Source organism: Triturus cristatus, chromosome 4_2 (genome assembly GCF_964204655.1).
Source record: "Triturus cristatus chromosome 4_2, aTriCri1.1, whole genome shotgun sequence".
NCBI classification, from domain to species: domain Eukaryota; kingdom Metazoa; phylum Chordata; class Amphibia; order Caudata; family Salamandridae; genus Triturus; species Triturus cristatus.
The window spans coordinates 866,064,152-866,082,306 of NC_140586.1; the positions used below are offsets into that span (position 1 = coordinate 866,064,152).

The window sequence follows — 18,155 nt, forward strand, 5'->3', positions numbered from 1 at the left end:
AAGCGGGGGCCGAGAAAAAAGGGGGGTACCAAAACGCGTTTTTCCCCATGTTAATTTCCATAGGAAACTTTGGAACAGGCTACAGCCGGAAACGCTGAACGGAATTACACCAAATTTGGCAAAAGGGTAGCTCTTGGTTCAGAAAGCGACCTTTTTTCAAATGGTGTAAATCCGTTCAATAGTTCTGAGAAATTTAAATATAAAAATATCGATATCTGAGCACCAAGGAGGATTTGCGACTCCTCCTGAGCACAAGCTTCATTCTGATTGGCTGCCACCACTCCAAACCAGGAAGTGTTGACTGCCATCTTGTGACTAGGTGACCGAGTCACAAGAAAACAGTAAAAAAAGATGAAAAACAAGAAAAGGGGGCAGAGTAGAAACACCCTGACCCCCTAGGTCTGCTCAGGGGGTCCCACAAGGACCCCCAGGTTCAAAAGTGGCATTTTTTGAACAGAAAATCAGCCGAATTTGCACTGGGTGCGCAAATCCAACCGAAATATTTTTTAAAAAAAGAAGCATGGGCTCCCGTGCTTCGTTTTTTATAAGCCCCCGGGTGGGCCAGGTCCCGTGGGCAATGTGTAATTATGTAGTGGAGGCACGCGGGGGCCACCACAGCCCCGGCGACCGCCACCTCCCTGGGGCAATGCTAATTATATGCGGGGGTACGCGCCCACCGAACCCTAGGACTGCCATCTTCCCAGGGCTTTATTGTATTTAAAAGGCGTGGGGGGCTTATGCTTCCCCTCACGCAGACCCGGGGGCCTCCAACTCCCCGGGGCTTTAAAAATTAAACGCGGGAGGGCATGCTGCCCCACTGCAGCCCCGGGGACTGCCACCTCTCCGGGGCTCTGATCTTTAAAAAGAAATGTGAGGGGGCTTGAGCCCCTCCCCATACGGTCCCGGGGACCACCACCTCCCCGGGGCTATGTATTCAGCCCCAGGTGCCACACTGACGGGCTGGCAGCCTCTCGCCTGGATCCTCCTCCACCCAGTGCCAGCCTGCTAGAGCTCAATGGCAGCCCTGGCCGGCTGCCTAGTGGGTGGAGCAGGGGGCCTGTGCCCGGTGAACAGTTAATAGTCCCAGGATCGGTTTTGCTGTTACACCTTGTTTGGATACCGCTACATTTTCTGTGCAGGCTGGCGCACACCCGATGCTGGGAGCACCGCTCCTGTACCCTGACCTCTAGGGTATGTAGCCGTGCACCCAGCTGCACCCCTGGCCTCTGTGCCCGTGCGTCCCTCTGCTGTCCACTAGTGGCAGCACTCCAGCTGCTCCATGACTGCCAGCGCCTACGGAACTTCCTGAGCAGAGTACCGGCTGCACTGGGTGAGTTCCTTCGTACACTCTGTTCAGCACGTGCTCCCAAATGAGGAGATATTGTATTTACTGCGTTGATAATATGAGTTCGAAGCTATCAGGAACAAATTGTGTCAAGACTTTGATATTAATTATAGTAGTAAATAGATGCATTACTTTTTTAACTGGGCTGTCATCCTCTGAACTACAACTAACTTCATACTGTATCTTGTCGACCGAGCTCCCAAACTTCACTGTTTCCTGTGTGTATAACTCACCCAGTCCGTTTTTGCTTTTACATTGTGGGATTTTTAGTCCTGTGTATCTTAATATAAAATCAGAACAGCAAGTCCCAGAATGCTAGCAAAAAATCTGAACTGGCTTTGCAGGATCCGAACCAGTGTCTCTCCCCCCACACACACACACATCAATTTCCCAATACCTAGGTATGATTTGGGTCAATTGACCCCCCACATACTGCTAGGCTGGTTGGGGCCACTGCACCTGTTGCACTATTGATAGTAATGCGCCACCTCTGGTCCAAATAGACACAGATATAATAATCATGTTAAAAAGTGCCTCATTTGTAAAGTGCCTCATTTGTACTGTGGCTCTCGAACACGCCACCGCATGCAACCTGATGGCAAATGAAACGCTGTCTGTGCCCAACTCTACCTCACTTCGAACAATACCGAGCACACTGCCAAGTCTGCCATGGTACACATCCTTGCTGCCTAGCGAGAGATGATGGCGCCTTCTGTTTCCCCAGAATCTGTTCCTCCTAGGTCTACACACACACATCCACTCATTCACCCATACAGCCAGTCATACATGCAGGCACTCATCAATACAGCACTATCATGTGCTCTCATACACCTATACAGACACACACACTGCCACTCATCTATAGAGTTACTCACACACCTAGTCAGTCATGCAAAGAATCAATCACACTTCTATTTACTCACCTATACAGGTATACACACACCACCTCACTTATTCATACAGATACTAACACATACTTACTCTCTTATGCAATCACTGATACAAGCACACACTCATCCATACAGCCACTCTCACAATCACTCACTCTCACATATAGTCATTTATATATATATAAAACATCTTTAAACTTTACAGAAACAAACAGTCACTGGATGATGTCATCAGTGATGTCATTTGAGATGTCATCAGTGATGTCACTGACCATGTCATTAATGATTTAATATGTGACATCATCAGCAATGCATTGAGAGGGCGCAAGTTATAGTTAGCTCAACTAACTATAACAGCCGAATTTCTCTGGGTTTGTACAAGTGAAATGTCCAACTAACTGTAACGTCCCTGAGGCCTGTGGTTTGTTTCTGTGAATATGTATATATATATATATATATATATATATATAGCACCTTATGTGTGCCCCTCCCCCAAGTTCAATTCTAGAGATTCCCATGAGTTGTAATCCTGTTTAAAATGTTATATGCGTAAAGACCCTGGACATAATATTTAAACAAGGCCGTTGGATAATATTTGGATCAAATAAAAAAAAACACACAAAAAAAGTGTAAGACAGGTATGCATGAGTTTTGACCCTCAAGGCAGTCCCAATAAATGCATCTGCAGGGGATGTCATCACCCATACCTTCCTTCCCATAACCCGGACGGTCATAGAAATGTTCTGTGCCTAGTTGAGGGTGGAAATTAAGCATCTTTAATAAAATGTGTGAAAAACTAGTATTTACCATGTAGAAAATGGGTGTGTTTACATCTGGCCTGATAACATAGTTGTTACCGGTGCTTATGTGATAAACAGGAAACAAGCTTTAAGAAGTACTACAAAGAGAGAGGCCTTGGCCCCGCCCACATGTTGATTACCTTGAGTACAGAAGTTGACTGGGCAGAAGTTGTGTGCTTCCTCTAAAAAAAGACTGCGTGCATTGCTCTTTTTGCCACAACACAGCAGGACTTGGGGGCATATTACCAAGACAGGCAATAAAATTATCGCCGCTTTAGCGGCTGAAAACTGCAGCTAAAACAGCGATAATGGGCTTGATAATATGCTCTATGGAATTCCAATTGAAGCCCATGTTAGATGTGAAGGACATCTAACCTGAGCTTCAATTGGAATTCCATAGAGCATATTATCAAGCCCATTATCGCCACTTTAGTGGCAGTTTTGTGCCGCTAAAGTGGCGATAATTTTATCACCTGTCTTGATAATATGCCCCTGAGTTGGTTGTGATCTGTATTCCCATATAGGGGTTTGCCCGAATGTTCCCACAATACCTGGGCGAGGAACAGCATAATAATCTTCACTCCGGGTATGTGTGCCTGAGGTGTGCATAGTAAAGGAATCTTGACAGTACAATTAGCTATATTTAACAAAAGATAAAGTAGAAAAAGAACAATGAAAAATTGTAGCCAATTCTGTGCTGTACAAATTTTGAAGGAAAAACTAGTTACAATCATGTAACAACTAGAAACTTTCTTTGGTCTTCCAGTTGTTCTTGCATATGATGGGCTGTGCTCCTTATTTATTGCACAGTCCATAACGGAGGTCATCTGTAACAGGTGCACACAGAGAGCACAATCTTGCCCTCTGTTTCCTAGTGTGTGTCCAAAGTTATATCTTAGAAGATTTTGAGGTTGAAAAAAGACTCCTCTAACCAACGCGATTTGGCCCTTTATGTTTCAGAGGCTCTTTAGGACAGAACAACCTATAGAAGATAATACATACTTCAACATAGTATTGGGTGCACACTTGAATGGCACCACAAAAAGACGAGAACAGATCCTGTTAATAAGAGATGTAGAACATGCAGAGCTTAAAATCATATGTTCATGAATATAAGATGGGTGGAAGGAGGCAAAAATGGATGTATGACATAACAACGCGAGTCATTACAACGCGTGCAGTTACATCGCATTCGTTACAACGACTGCGATGTTACTACGCTATGCCATTACAACGCAAGTCTTTACATCGACTTGCGCTAGATGGCGTGCTAACATTAGAAAAGCGTAATTTACTATTCCAACTCCAGTCCACTTAACAGTAGGGAAGGTGTTGGGATAGTAAACTACACTATTTGTAATGTTAGCACGCCATCTAGCGCATGTCGATGTAAAGACTTGCGTTGTAATGGCATCGCGTGGTTACATCGCGTTTGTTGTAACGACCGCGATGTAACAGCATTGCGGTGCACTGAATGCGATGTAAACAATGTTTCCCTTTAATCAGTAGTATATCCGATCTACTATTGCAAGATTGATAAAAGACTATGAGTAACTCTTCTGAAAGTTAGATATGTTAGCTAGGATGGCAACGCATTGATCAAGGCTATAATCCAGGTCTGTTTATTGTGAAAAGTTACGACACAGCCAACTGGCCTGACTTGTTTTTGCTGGAAGCATGTTTTAAAGTCAATAGGCCTTTTAATGTGAATTTATGCGGCGTTAAAATCCGAAGTCAGGGACTGGATGCTTGGATCCTTACAAATTTCTGTGGTAGGTAAGGGTTTTGATGTTGGTTTCCCCCACCTAAAAAAATTTGCTGGTAGAATATAATGCACTTTGGAAATCCTTGTTAACCATGTTAGGAGGGGGTGAATATTGTTTTGTTAACTGTCCTTTTGTCTACAGTTATTACATTCTGACTGTACGTATGAGGATTGCTTGGAGGTGCGCTCGCGCAGATCCAGAACGCCTGAGTTGGGTTTGCTGACACCTAATGGTAAAAGATGTACCCTGATTGGTTCTCTGTGAAAAATGATGTCAGATGACAGATTATTTCTGTTTATTGTTAAACGTTCCAACAAAGGCAGGAAGCCTGATCCATTTATTTTGAAAAATGTTTGTTAAAGACAATAGGCGTTTAAGGGTGGATAGCGATCATGCTGTAGACAGATATTGATGGTTTGCAATACAATCATTCTTGTTAGGCCCGTTTCAAATGGGTGTATACTTTTTTTGATAACTGTCATTTTGTATATATTTGTAATTTTGTGAGCATGTGCCTGATGGTTGCTCTTTATGCAAAATAAAAGCTACAAGTTTGATTGTTTCAATGGGAAAAGATTTATCAGATGTAATAGGGCTGACATGTTTATTATCAAAAGTTATGACAAGAAATAGGCCTGATTGATTTGTTGTGAAAAACATATGTTAATCTCAACAGGCCTGCAAGAGTGGACTGTAATTATTCTAAATTAAAGCCTATAGATACATGCTTTGTTACATGGAAGGTGGGATTCCAGTAGTAAGCCGGGACTCTTGTAACACATTTTGGGAGTAGATCTGCGCTTTGTGGAGCCTTGTTGTGTTGTTTTCGGAGAGGTTGTACATTATTTGTTTGGGCTGTAATGTGGTACATTATTTTAGCTGCATACAGATGGCTACTGTGTGCCAAAGCCTTTGCTCAGTACAGTGTGGCTTTGGTTTCTTGTGTGACAGCAATCCAGTGGTAAATCGATAGTCTTGATTAGTTCTTTGGGAAAAGTTACTGTCAAAGACAGAAGTTGTCGTCAATACACTTTTAGGAGTGGATTGCGATTACACTTTGCTAAAGCCTGAGACAGACATTGTGTTACAAGGACCAAGGGGCATATCAGCAAGCTGGCGATGACAAATTATCGCCACTTTAGCATCCGTTTTCGGACAAAAAGCGGCGATAATTTTATCGCTTAATCATCAAGGTCACGCTAACACGTGATTCCTTGCTTTAGCTCCCTTTCCCAAAACGCCCACCTTTGCATCTCTAATGAGTGCAAAGTGGGCGTTCCGTCCCAAAATAACTGGAGAAATGTCGCTAACCGACATTTCTCCAATTATCAAGGGAATCGCTAACAGGCATAGCGATAAGAAAAGTAGCGCTAACCACAGTTAACGCTACTTTCCTTACGCCTGCTTTCACCCTGACTTAGCCATTATATCCAATGTAAGGTGGATATAATGGCTAAGTATGCCCTGCCTTATCAGCAAGATAACGCCAAAATGTGTGAGATTATCGCTGGATTTCCAGCGAAAATCTCACTTTTGGCTGTTAGCGCGAGAAATTTTATCACTTTTGAGATAAGCGTTGCTGATAGCACGCTATCTCAGCGATAAAATTCCACGATAGCCGGCGATAATTATCCTAGCGCTAAGTGCGCTTAGCGATAATTATCACCGGCCCTTGCTGATATGCCCCCATGTTAGGTAAAAAATCCACCATTGCTTATCTCGTTGACAAAACCTTGAGGTCGGATGCTTTGTGGTACGCACATCCTTGTTAGGCGCTCTTAGGAGGGCATGCATATCGCTACATGTATGGATAGGTGAGGGTTTTCTTGCAGAAAAGCTCAGAGTCTATACACGAGGTCTGAGCTGGGTATGGTGACGAGCCAGTGATAAAGGCAGTAGTCCTGATTGGTTCATGAACTAATATTTTGTCAGAGGCCGTCAGTGCAATCCGCGTCACATGAAAAATGACAACAAAAGCCGAAGCCATGACTTGGTTATTGTGAAAATCATGTATTAAAGCGAATAGGCCTTTAAAGGGAGATTATTTAACGGTGTAAATGGCTGTTTCATTACAAGGAATCTCACAGATTCCGTTAGTAAGCAAGGATATGGTGCTGGCTGCTTCATGTGCGAAACCCTGAAAGTAAAGAACTTGCCCTGTTCTACTCTTTGCTGAGCCCTGGAATGTGCAGTTTCCAAGCCCTTGTAAAATAAAACATTAACAACTCTAATTTGTAGACATAGAGAATCTTTGGGTCAGCACTTTTCTGTCTGTTTATGTGTCATTCACATTCTGCATTTCCGCTTGTCATCATACTGCATGGGGCAGTGTTCCTTTAATAATAAACAGGCTACATGGGGCAAAGGGTGAGCTATTGGCTCAATTTCTGCCATTGGCTCCTTTGCGCTCTGAGGAGCAGGATTTTTTAAACCCCCCTTCCTCCCCCCCCCCCACCCTCCCCCAGATGGTCCTACTAAGCAGCTTGCTCGCTGCTCATTTCATCTGTGGTGTGCTGCATCCTATCCAGTCATCATTTTGAAACTGGGCGGCCATCTTGGAATAGCACTGTTCACAGTTTATCATTGTATGTGTCTCTCCAAGATAGGCATCGTGTAGTTTTTTCAATGTAGTAGCTATGTTGGAACTGTAAAACAATAATGCTCTATGTACATTACAATTACCAGATGGCTGCCTGTTCTCGTATTTAATTGTAATTTTGTTTACAACCATATGCCCCCCAAACTTAGGCAGTGGCATGTTTTGTTTTTTCTACTTTTATTCTTTCCATTTATCTTCCACACTCTTGTTAAGTTGTGTGCCTATTGTATTGTGAAAGGGTAAGTGAATGAATGCTACAGTGAGCCACTACGTGGATGAATCGATGTATGAATGCAAGAATGAGCGACAGATGCATGTCTGTTGACTTATTGAGTGTGTAAACTCTTCAGTCACTGAAGCTGCGCCTACCGTTCTAAGCCATACCTTTTGGCATTACCTGGGCTTGTTTTAAGGCAGGTATTCACTCTGTGAAGTAAAAGTGTCCTTGTAGAGTTTCAGCAGGGGAGCACCTTCCAGACCAGCCACAGCTCCAGGTGAGGGGCCTTCCGTGAACAGTTTCTCACGGAGCCGCGCCATCAAGAGGTAGGCCGCTGGCTCCTGCTTCGAAGGCTTGTAGTGTAGTCCAGGTTTAGGTTTTTAGCATTAAAGGTATCACAGGGGTAGGTTTTGCAGGTTCTTACATTGAATTGTGTTCTAATTGAATGAAAGGCATGAGAACTTATCTGGAGTTCCTGGGTTGGTCAGAGATCTGCTGCCTAGTGACCTCTGACTGCCCCAGGACCCAGGGAAAAGGGCCTCCACCATTCATTCAGGTAAATGCTGAAGTGTATTCTGCCTTTTACCACTGATGCTGGAGGCCCTCAGTCAGGGCTTTTAGTGGCATGAAAAAACTGGGGGGGGCTCACAAAGGGGCGTGGCTGATGTAAGTAAGGGCGTGGCTTAAAAACACATAAGCTGAAAATCTGTGCTCAGCATAGTGCGCCGCCTGACTGGTATTTTGCTGCTTCTGTCATTGCATCCAGACATGATACAACAAGTAACATTGCACCCACAACAAGCCAGGAGGATTGGCTTTGCCAATTGGTGTTAGTTGCACGAGACAAATAAGCAACTACTATGACTTCTTTGCATATAACATTGAAAATGCTTCAGGTCTGAAATGATGAGCCTGAAAGTACTATAACGAGTCTCTTTGAAGTTACATCAAAGGCAGTGAAGGGCGGCACTGCTGCAGAGTTAACATTTATTTGTTCGCCCTGAGGGTGAGGGCAACAACGGAGAGCCCGACAGGGACCCGTCTCAGCACCTGCTTTTTAGAACTGCCGGGGCTGAGCACAGGCAGGACCCGGCCCACTTCAAGCCCTGCCCTCAGTTCAAATGCAGGCCGCTTGGATAACCTCGTTACCTCCTTGGCACACTTGACTTTGTGGAGCAGTCAGTACAATCCAACAAGGGTCACTCAAGAAAGCGATGGGAGTTAGGAACACGTATTAAGGATGACCCAATAAAGCTGAACCCAATAAACAAAATGGCCAGTTATTTACAAAGACAATGCATAGGTGATTAGATACAGGTAATACAATAACTCTATTAGGATTAGAATACACACAACAACTGGCAGGTGCCAGAGTCCAAACTTCTTTCTAGAGCTTCTGCTATAAGACCCTATAAACACTGTGTTGACTCCTGTATTCTGCATAACTCTATGGTGGTGAGGTGGGCTCACAATGCTCCTGTACCTTTCTATAGGACTTGCTACCCTAGGCATCTAATTACAGCTCACAGTCAACGGGGTGAGTGTGTCAGGCAGACCACAACAATGTAACTTTGCTTTGAAATGCCAGGCCCTTGTTCTCTTCAGCACTGACTGTTCAGACCCTGCCAAAAAATGTCCCACTAAAAAGCATCATTAGGTGCCACCTGCTTTCCTGTTGTATGCTTCCAGCTGCAACTCTCAGTGCCCCCTAGCTGCCAATTGATGCCCTCAGTGACCTCCCAATGTCTTGCTCCTTTACTTCCCCAGCCCTAATCAACTCTGCAAGTCGTGTTACCTTCGCCACCTCAAAGTACTACCATACGCTATGCACCGCATCACCAGTTGTCTCCTCTAAATCCCCTCGAAGCTTTTGCATTTGTGACCCAGATCAGCCAAAATTGACTCCAAATAACCCCAGCCCTAGTAGCATTCTGCCTTATTCCTTGCCCACTTGCCAGTAGCGGCTCGTGGTGGGAGTGCTGCGGGGTGGTGGGGCGGAGCGGGGGAGGGGCAGGGTGAGGTTAGTAAACTCCAGCATACGGCCGGCCAGAGGAAAGTACATAAAAATAAATAAATAAAACGAATTACATTGCGCGCGCCATTCGTTTTACTTATTTATTTATGGCCTTACCTCTGGTCGGCCGTATGCTGGAGTTTACGACCCCCATGCTGCCCCTCCTGCGCCCCACCTCCCCGCAGCACTCCCACAACAAGCCGTTACTGCCACTTGCTTCTTCTAAGTGCCCAGGGTATCCCTTTCTTAAGCTAAACTTCTCCAAGCTGTCTTTATGCAACTATCTGACTTTTGGATTTGAAGTGGGTCCAACTGTAGGACTAATGCACCAACATTTTCCTTTTATCTGCAGGTGGAGTGCCACCCATACCTGGCGCAGCATGAGCTGTTGGCGCATTGCCAGGCACGTGGGATTGTTCTAACTGCTTACAGCCCACTGGGCTCACCAGATCGTATGTGGAAGCACCCCAATGAGCCTGTGCTGCTTGAAGAACCTGGTGTCAAAGCGCTAGCAGACAAGTATGGCAAATCTCCTGCCCAGATCCTCCTCAGGTGAGTACTGAGCCACGGCAAGGTGCCTGTAACACATGTGCGAGTGGAATAGGCCACGTTTCATCGCATGCATTTACAACGCATGCCATTACAACACAGTCATTACAACGACCGCGTTGTTACATCGGATACCATTACAACAGAAGTCATTACAACAACTTGCTGTAGGGGGGGCGCTGGATTTTGGAATAGTATAATTTACTATTTTAACTCCAGTCTGTGCAACAGTAGGGAAGGTGTTGGAATTTAAATCCAACCCCATCTGCCCCCATCTGTAACTACTTGCGTTGTAATGGTATGTGATGTAACAACACGGTCGTTGTAATGACCACGTTGTAATGGCATCCGTTGTATTGCATGCGTAGTAAACAATGTTTACCATGCGAGTGTCTGTGCTCACTTTATACATTGTGGTCACCTAACCACAGCCCCTACAGTACAATACACTTGGTGTGTGTTCCCTACAAACAGGAGTGTAGCCAGAGATGCCAGTGTGGTGTGGTCCTCCAGCCGTCATAAGCCTTCTTCTAAAACTGTCCCCTCTCTGTCCAAGGGGCCAAGTGCCTAGCTGGAAACTTTGGCACAAATATAGCATTGATGGCTTGGACAAAGAACACTGGGCAAGCAATGCCAGTGTGCCTGGAGTACAGGAGGTTTTGCCACTCAACCAAATTTGTGAAAATAGTTGGATCAAGTTGTACAGTATGACAACATAAGTTTCCAAACAAATAGCTTTAGGAGGCACTCAGAATTCTTCCCATTGTGGTTCCAAATCCTTGCATACCACTCCCCTCGTGCTCCTTCAGGACCTGGTTACCACCACAGACTTCTTATGAACTTCTGTATTCTATAGGTTATTGTTTTGTCTGGGCAAAGGACCCCATCATTCAACTCCCCCAATCTAGCGATCATTTATTCTAATGCCTTCATTCACCCTCCTGGTCTCTGAATTCTCATAGTCCACTGTCTCTCTCTGACACCATCTTTCCAACACAAATGTCGCTAAATTTCAAGTGCCATCTTTTTCTTCAAATTTTTTCTACTCGCAGGCTGAATTACCTGAATTCCTTGCCTTGTAACACGCATTCATGAGGAAGAGCTGGACTGAATCAACTGTTTCTTCTTTTTTAGCCCCCTGTTCAGATTCTACTTTGGTGATTCCCCATTCTCAGATTCCCATTCTCCGAGACACGCTCATAGGCTCCCTTCCCTACAAGGGTGGATTCTTATTCCTCGATCGGATATGGAAGCAATAAACAGTTTGCCCCAGGAAGTCTTCACCTAGAAAGTCCAGCTGCGACTGCAGCCATGTTTTTAGAAACCCTTGAGGTCTGACCCACCTGCATCCTCTGGGAAGCCCAGGATTTTGAATTGCAAGCTCCTCAGTGATCTCCAGGCTCTCACCTGGGAACCCAGAGCTCTGTCCCCCACAATCAGGCTCGCATTGAGTTGACATGGTTATGTAATATTCTCCGCAGTTTAACAGCTCTTGATCCACCGTTGCACAGTAGCACGCTTCTCCTCCATGAAGTATTCCACACCATTTATTTATTAGGAACCTTATAGAGCGCAATGGTTACTCCAACTGGAGTGTCCCCGCGCTAGGACATAATGAACCCCAACGACCCTCCCAAGCTGCCCATCATCGAGCGTGGATAACCACAACAAGAAAGCACTCTGCTACTTTAGCCCTCCCGGGGGTGACGGAAGAGCCAGGTTTTCAGTTTTTAGCGGAACAGAGACTCCGACTCAGATGTCCTCAGATCCACTGGGAGCTCATTCCATGCTTTGGCTGCCAGTAAACCGAAGGATCTCCCGCCGACCCACGCCTTCCGCACCCTGGGCACAGTCAGTCTTGCACTGCCCAGCGATCTCAGATTGCGAGCAGGCTGATAGACAGTCAGGGGAGGAAGTAAAAAATGCGGCCCGCTTTTCCTGAGGATCCTATGACTAAAGCATAGGGCCTTAAAGGTAACTCTGTCCTGGATAGGAAGCCAATGCAGTTCCTTCAAAGCTTCTCCCTCCTAGGCCCTCCTTGGGACATTCAAGATAAGCTGGGCTTTTTTGCAGTCACCCCTAGATACAGGACCTTACAATAATCAAGGCGAGACATAACCAAAGCCTGTACAATAGTTCTCCTAGCATCCAGGGGGAGAAGGTCCAGAATCTTACATAGCATCTTTAACATGTCCCGGCCACAGCAGATATTTGCTCAGAGAAGAAGGGAATTTCGTCGAACCAAACTCCTAAATGTTTCACCTTGGGTTTCGGCACTGGACTAGGTCCCAGTGCATCTGGTCACCAGTGCTGTGACCAGAGAGAGGGCTGTTTTCCAACCACCATCACCTCAGTTGTCCCTGCATTTAACTGGAGGCAGCTCAGTCTCATCCAATCCATAAGCTCCCCCAGGCAAGTTCTGAAATCGGCAGCCCTTCCAGATTCCATGTCGTCTTTTAAACAAAATGGTGCCTCCCCTTGACTTTTACCTTCCACTAGCTTTCATCTTCCCATTCCTGAGTGGATTGTGTGCCACATACGACAGCTGAGAATCTCCTTGGAAATGGAAGGATGTGAAAATGAACAATCACAGAGATTGAACAATCTCAGGCATTCCACAGTAGGTATGTAAGTCCGGTTCAACAGACTTTACAGTGGATGCTTTGTCACCCTGATCTTACCTGCTGGTGCCTCAAGCTACAATTCTTTACAGTGATGCTAAAGTTTAAAAGGTATCAACACAGAAAATGAAATGCTTTTGTATGCTGTGCACCTAGGTCTGGACTTCCTCCCGCCAAATTCTGTAGAATGCTTTCTTTATCCATTCCCGGAATGAGCTGAAGGCGAGGGCATTCAAACCATGGAGAACCTCCAAGCATTGAACCTATTTCTTACCAAGGGCTCTTTCAAGAACTTGGCTCAGATGCTGCGATCCTTTCCGCTGGAGGGGACTGGCATTGTGCATCACCGTGAAGGATATGTGGTTGGGTTCCATATCTGTCAAGCATCGCCGGAAGTTCTCTTGGTCAGGGGTGTAGAAGTAAATAGTGCAGATGATGCAGTGGCAAAGTCACCTGGGGTGTAAGAGACCTAATAGAGCCACATTATGGCTGATTTCTCCCACCCCAATGGGCAGGCGGCCCATTTGTCTTTCTTACGTTATATGGCATACATCTTAGTCCACTGCAGATAAGGATGGACAAGAATGTTTTAATAGTGGAAATAATTTAATAATTTAAAGATTGTTTCTTATAGGGGTGCCATTTTAATGCCCTTTCTCCATTATTTTCTATAGTTGCAGCAGCCATGTGTGGTGCTAGGCTTACTCTAAGCCTGGCTTGAGTTAATTTACTACTATTTTGTGACCTGTTTTACTGTAGTAACTTTAGAAGTGCAGTTTATGAATAGCAATGGGCTTACCCTTTTGTGGGTAGGTGTTTGAAATATTATATTGTATCTTAAACCCACGCTTACTCCTTCCTAAAGTCCTCCCGTTGATTAGTAAGTGCTCCCCATTTCCAGCAACTCCCCTGGTTCCTCCCATATTTACTGCTAAGCCACTAAGTGGCCCTTAGAAGTTTTCATTCTTCTCCAGCTCTGGAATTACTGTCACTGAGGCTCCTGCAAATTCCGGCGGCTAGGATATAATGGGATTTACATGTTTTGGGGAATAACATGCGGAAATTGTTGCTTCCGTTTCAATTTCTGCATGTTTTGTCCCGGTTTTTGACACCAGCATTTTGGCTGCTTCCACCCACCAACATCTGCGTGTGAAAAACAAGAATTTGTAATTCCGGTGAGCCTGGTCCCTTTTTTTATTGGGCCCATCTGAAGGCACGGGACACTCACAATGGACGCCTGAGTAGATAACTTACTAGTGCAGAGATCTCCCCATATAAAAGACAGGAGCTGTGGACATTCCTCTCCTAGGTTTGTGAACCGCATTTTGTAGTAAGTAAGTTACACTACTGTGGTACTACTTTATGTACTACAAAATATAGGGGCATATTATCAAGACAGGCGATAAAATTATCGCCGCTTTAGCGGCAGAAAACTGCTGCTAAAACGGCGATAATGGGATTGATAATATGCTCTATGGAATTCCAATTGAAGCCCATGTTAGATGTGAAGGACATCTAACCTGAGCTTCAATTGGAATTCCATAGAGCATATTATCAAGCCCATTATCGCCGTTTTAGCGGCAGTTTTCTGCCGCTACAGTGGCGATAATTTTATCGCCTGGCTTGATAATATGTCCCATAGTTTGTGAAGCTGGCCTAGAGTCTCCATCTCTGCCTGCTGCTGAGATGAACCAAGCAGGACATCTGGTGATTTACAGCACGCGTTGCAGTGCCGCCCCCTATAAATGACCCCCTAAATCTGGCATGGTTGACTTCTGCCGCATTTACTGCACATTCCCCACTCGAAGTTAGAGTTTTATTTACTATTTGATCTGCAACACGCTGTCCAGCTTGAGTTCTTCATTTTACAGGGTCCGTTAGAGTCCAGCTGGGCAGATTGAACGGTCCCTGCTTTTATACTGAAAGGAACGCAGTTGGGAACCAATCAGACGAGACCTCTCTTGAGTGACACTGGTAATTACTCAAGACTGCTTCCCAGTTCATCCTTATTTTGTAGACCATCCTCCTCAGTTTGGACCCAGATATATGCAAATCAGTCGTAACCCCGCTCCAATGGGAACCGTCTAGCCCGAATTGCCAAGATGGGTTTTCCCTGAACCAGAACACAGCCAACCCAGGACTGGCTTCGCCCTAGTCAGAGCTTATCAGCCAGATATAGCTTGGACCTTGGACCGGTTTCATCCTAGGTAGCTGTGGTGAAGCAGGGGTTTTGGGGGCGCGTTATTCCCTGCAATAAATGTATTGCAACGTGCAGAATTACTATGAACGACCTTTCACTCTAATGAACTTTACACAAATTTGATTCCGAAAGTTGCTCTTCATTTTAAAGAGTTCCAGGTAGGTTCAACTCAGAATTCTAGTCAGGGGTAGGGCAAAAATTCCAGTTAGTTTCAGAATCTTCCAGTTAATATCAGAATGCTCCAGTTAGTTTCGGAATCTTCCAGTTAATTTCTCAATGTTCCAGTTCGTTTCAGAATCTTCCAGTTAATACCAGAATGCTCCAGTTAGTTTCAGAATCTTCCAGTTAATATCAGAATGCTCCAGTTTTCAGAATCTTCCAGTTAATTTCTCAATGTTCCAGTTCGTTTCAGAATCTTCCAGTTAATATCAGAATGCTCCAGTTAGTTTCAGAATCTTCCAGTTAATATCAGAATGCTCCAGTTAGTTTCAGAATCTTCCAGTTTAATTTCTGAATGCTCCAGTTAGTTTCAGAATCTTCCAGTTAATATCAGAATGCTCCAGTTAGTTTCAGAATCTTCCAGTTAATATCAGAATGCTCCAGTTAGTTTCAGAATCTTCCAGTTAATTTCTGAATGTTCCAGTTCGTTTCAGAATCTTCCAGTTAATATCAGAATGCTCCAGTTCGTTTCAGAATCTTCCAGTTAATATCAGAATGCTCCAGTTAGTTTCAGAATCTTCCAGTTTAATTTCTGAATGCTCCAGTTAGTTTCAGAATCTTCCAGTTAATATCAGAATGCTCCAGTTAGTTTCAGAATCTTCCAGTTTAATTTCTGAATGTTCCAGTAGGTTCTGAATGTACCAGTCAGTTTCAGAATATTCTAGCTGGGTCCGGATTAGAAGGCCTGAGCTAGTTTCAGAATGTTCTAGACGGATCCAGAAAATGTTGGTAATGTTCAGATTCTCTGTGTTCGGTTTAGATATTCTAGCCTGGTGAAGAGTTTGCCAGTCAGATTTCGATTATTGCATTTTCTTCTGTTGCCCAGATGGCAGGTGCAGCGCGGCGTGGTTTGCATCCCCAAGAGTGTGACTCCTTCGCGGATCAGCCAGAACCTCCAGGTAAGATCCCGCAGTGCAGGCGGCGATATGGCCAGAACCACACATACGTCACTAGGGCATGATATGGACCATGCATGCTATTCAGGGACATGCTCAGAGGCCAGCATACACTATTGGGGGTACATTCTGAAGGTGTGGTGAGACAGGGTTTAAGTGGGATGATAAAAATAGGGAGGGGGCGTGGTCTATGTAATTGAGGGAGTGGCTTAAAAATCTGTGCTTCCCATAGTCTGCCGCCTAGTTTTGCTGCCCCTTTCTGATTTTGTATCCAGATACATAATACAACAACTAATATTACACCTAAAACAAACCAGGACTATTGGCTTTGTCAATGGTTGTTAGCTGCATAAAGTAAATGAGTATCAAAAATGACTTTGTTGTAAATAATATTGAAAATGCTTGAATTTTGAAATTATGGGGCATATCAGCAACAACCGGCGATAATTATCGCTAAGCGCACTTAGCGCTAGGATAATTATCGCCGGCTAACGTGGATTTTTATCGCTGAGATAGTGTGCTATTAGCAACGCTTATCTCAAAAGCCATAAAAATCCTAGCGCTAACTGCCAAACGTGAGATTATCGCTGGAAACCCAGCGATAATCTCACGAAGATTGCCGTTAGCTTGATGATAGGAACTCACAAACTTAGCCATGATATCCACCTTCCATAGGATATCATGGCTAAGTCTGTCCTGAAGCAGGCGTAAGGAAAGTAGCGATAACAGGGGTTATCGCTACTTTTCTTGCCGCTATGCTTCATAGCGTGGGGCTTGATAATAGGAGAAATGTCGCTTAGCGACATTTCTCCAGTCATGTCAGGTCAGGAATGCCCACTTTGCATCTCATTAGAGATGCAAAGTTGGGCGTTAAGAATCTGGGCGCTAATGCAAGGTTTCACGCGATAGCTTGACCTTGCTGATTAGGCGACAAAATTATCGCCGCTTTTCGCCCGAAAACGGACACAAAAGCGGCGATAATTTTATATCGCCTCGTTGCTGATATGCCCCTATGAGACTGTGAATGTAAGGATGAGTTAGAATCATCAAGCAGGCAACACAGCAGGAGCGTAACGAAACTTGAGGGCCCCCCTGCAAGGTACATGGAGGGGCCGTCTCTGGACTCAACCATACTGTCTTGGAATGTTAATGGATATAAAAGAATATGTGATCATGAAAACTTTGAAGATATTCTAAGGAAGACCGATATTGCCTGTTTACAGGAGACTTGGCTGTGCGACGAAACCCTTGCTATGGAAGGCTTTACATACCATGTAAAGCTTGGAAGAAAGAATAGATATGGGAGACCATCAGGAGGTCAGATAACCTTGGTCTCAACAAGGATAGCGACAAGTATAGAACCACTTGAACTTAAGTGTAACTGGGCTTTAGGCAGCAGAGTGTTGTTATTGAATAATAATGTAGATGGGGAAGGTTTATGCATGGTAAATGTGTATATATGTAAAGGCAGAACAAAAGAGTATAAAGCAGAATCGGAACGATTAAAAAAGGACTTGGAGATTTTACAAGATACATATCCAAGAGATGTGTTATTGTTACTGGGTGACTTTAACCACAGACTGGACCCCCAAAAAACTGACTCTTGGCAGAGGGAAGTGCTAAGAGTATATAACATAGAGTTTGCGAAGTTCCCTAAGTGTGGTAGTTCAAATCAAGATGCGGAGCTAGGTAAACTGCTGGGGGCCATGGGTCTGTTCTGTGTAAATGGAAGAAAGGAATCGGATCGGCCTGCAAAGCGTACTTTTAAAATAGGGCAGCAAAAGTGCCCCATAGATTATGCATTTATTCAGGCATGGAGCTTTCATTTAATTAAACACTTTGAAGTAGGTAGGGCAGACGGTAGTGACCACTACCCACTGATGCTAGAATTACAACTAAATAGGGGACCGCAGAGGCAAAAAGTGTTACAAGTAGACGTGGAATACCCGAAGCGTTTGACAACTAGGATTAGTGACGATCATATAAGGAAATTGAGTGCACTCCAATTAACAGTGGAAATAGAAAATCGACCAGCAGGA

The 18,155-nt window shown here is 44.6% G+C and overlaps 1 protein-coding gene across 1 annotated transcript in view; it reads left to right on the plus strand.

The window, feature by feature from the left end:
• The window catches only part of AKR1A1 (aldo-keto reductase family 1 member A1), a 1,289,949-nt gene that overhangs the window by 1,225,509 nt on the left and 46,285 nt on the right, over window positions 1-18,155 (plus strand). Inside the window, exons 6-7 of the mRNA XM_085602859.1 lie at window positions 9,984-10,183; window positions 16,047-16,119. Coding sequence (XP_085458985.1) covers window positions 9,984-10,183; window positions 16,047-16,119 — 273 coding nt within the window. The remainder of the gene's footprint in view (window positions 1-9,983; window positions 10,184-16,046; window positions 16,120-18,155) is intronic.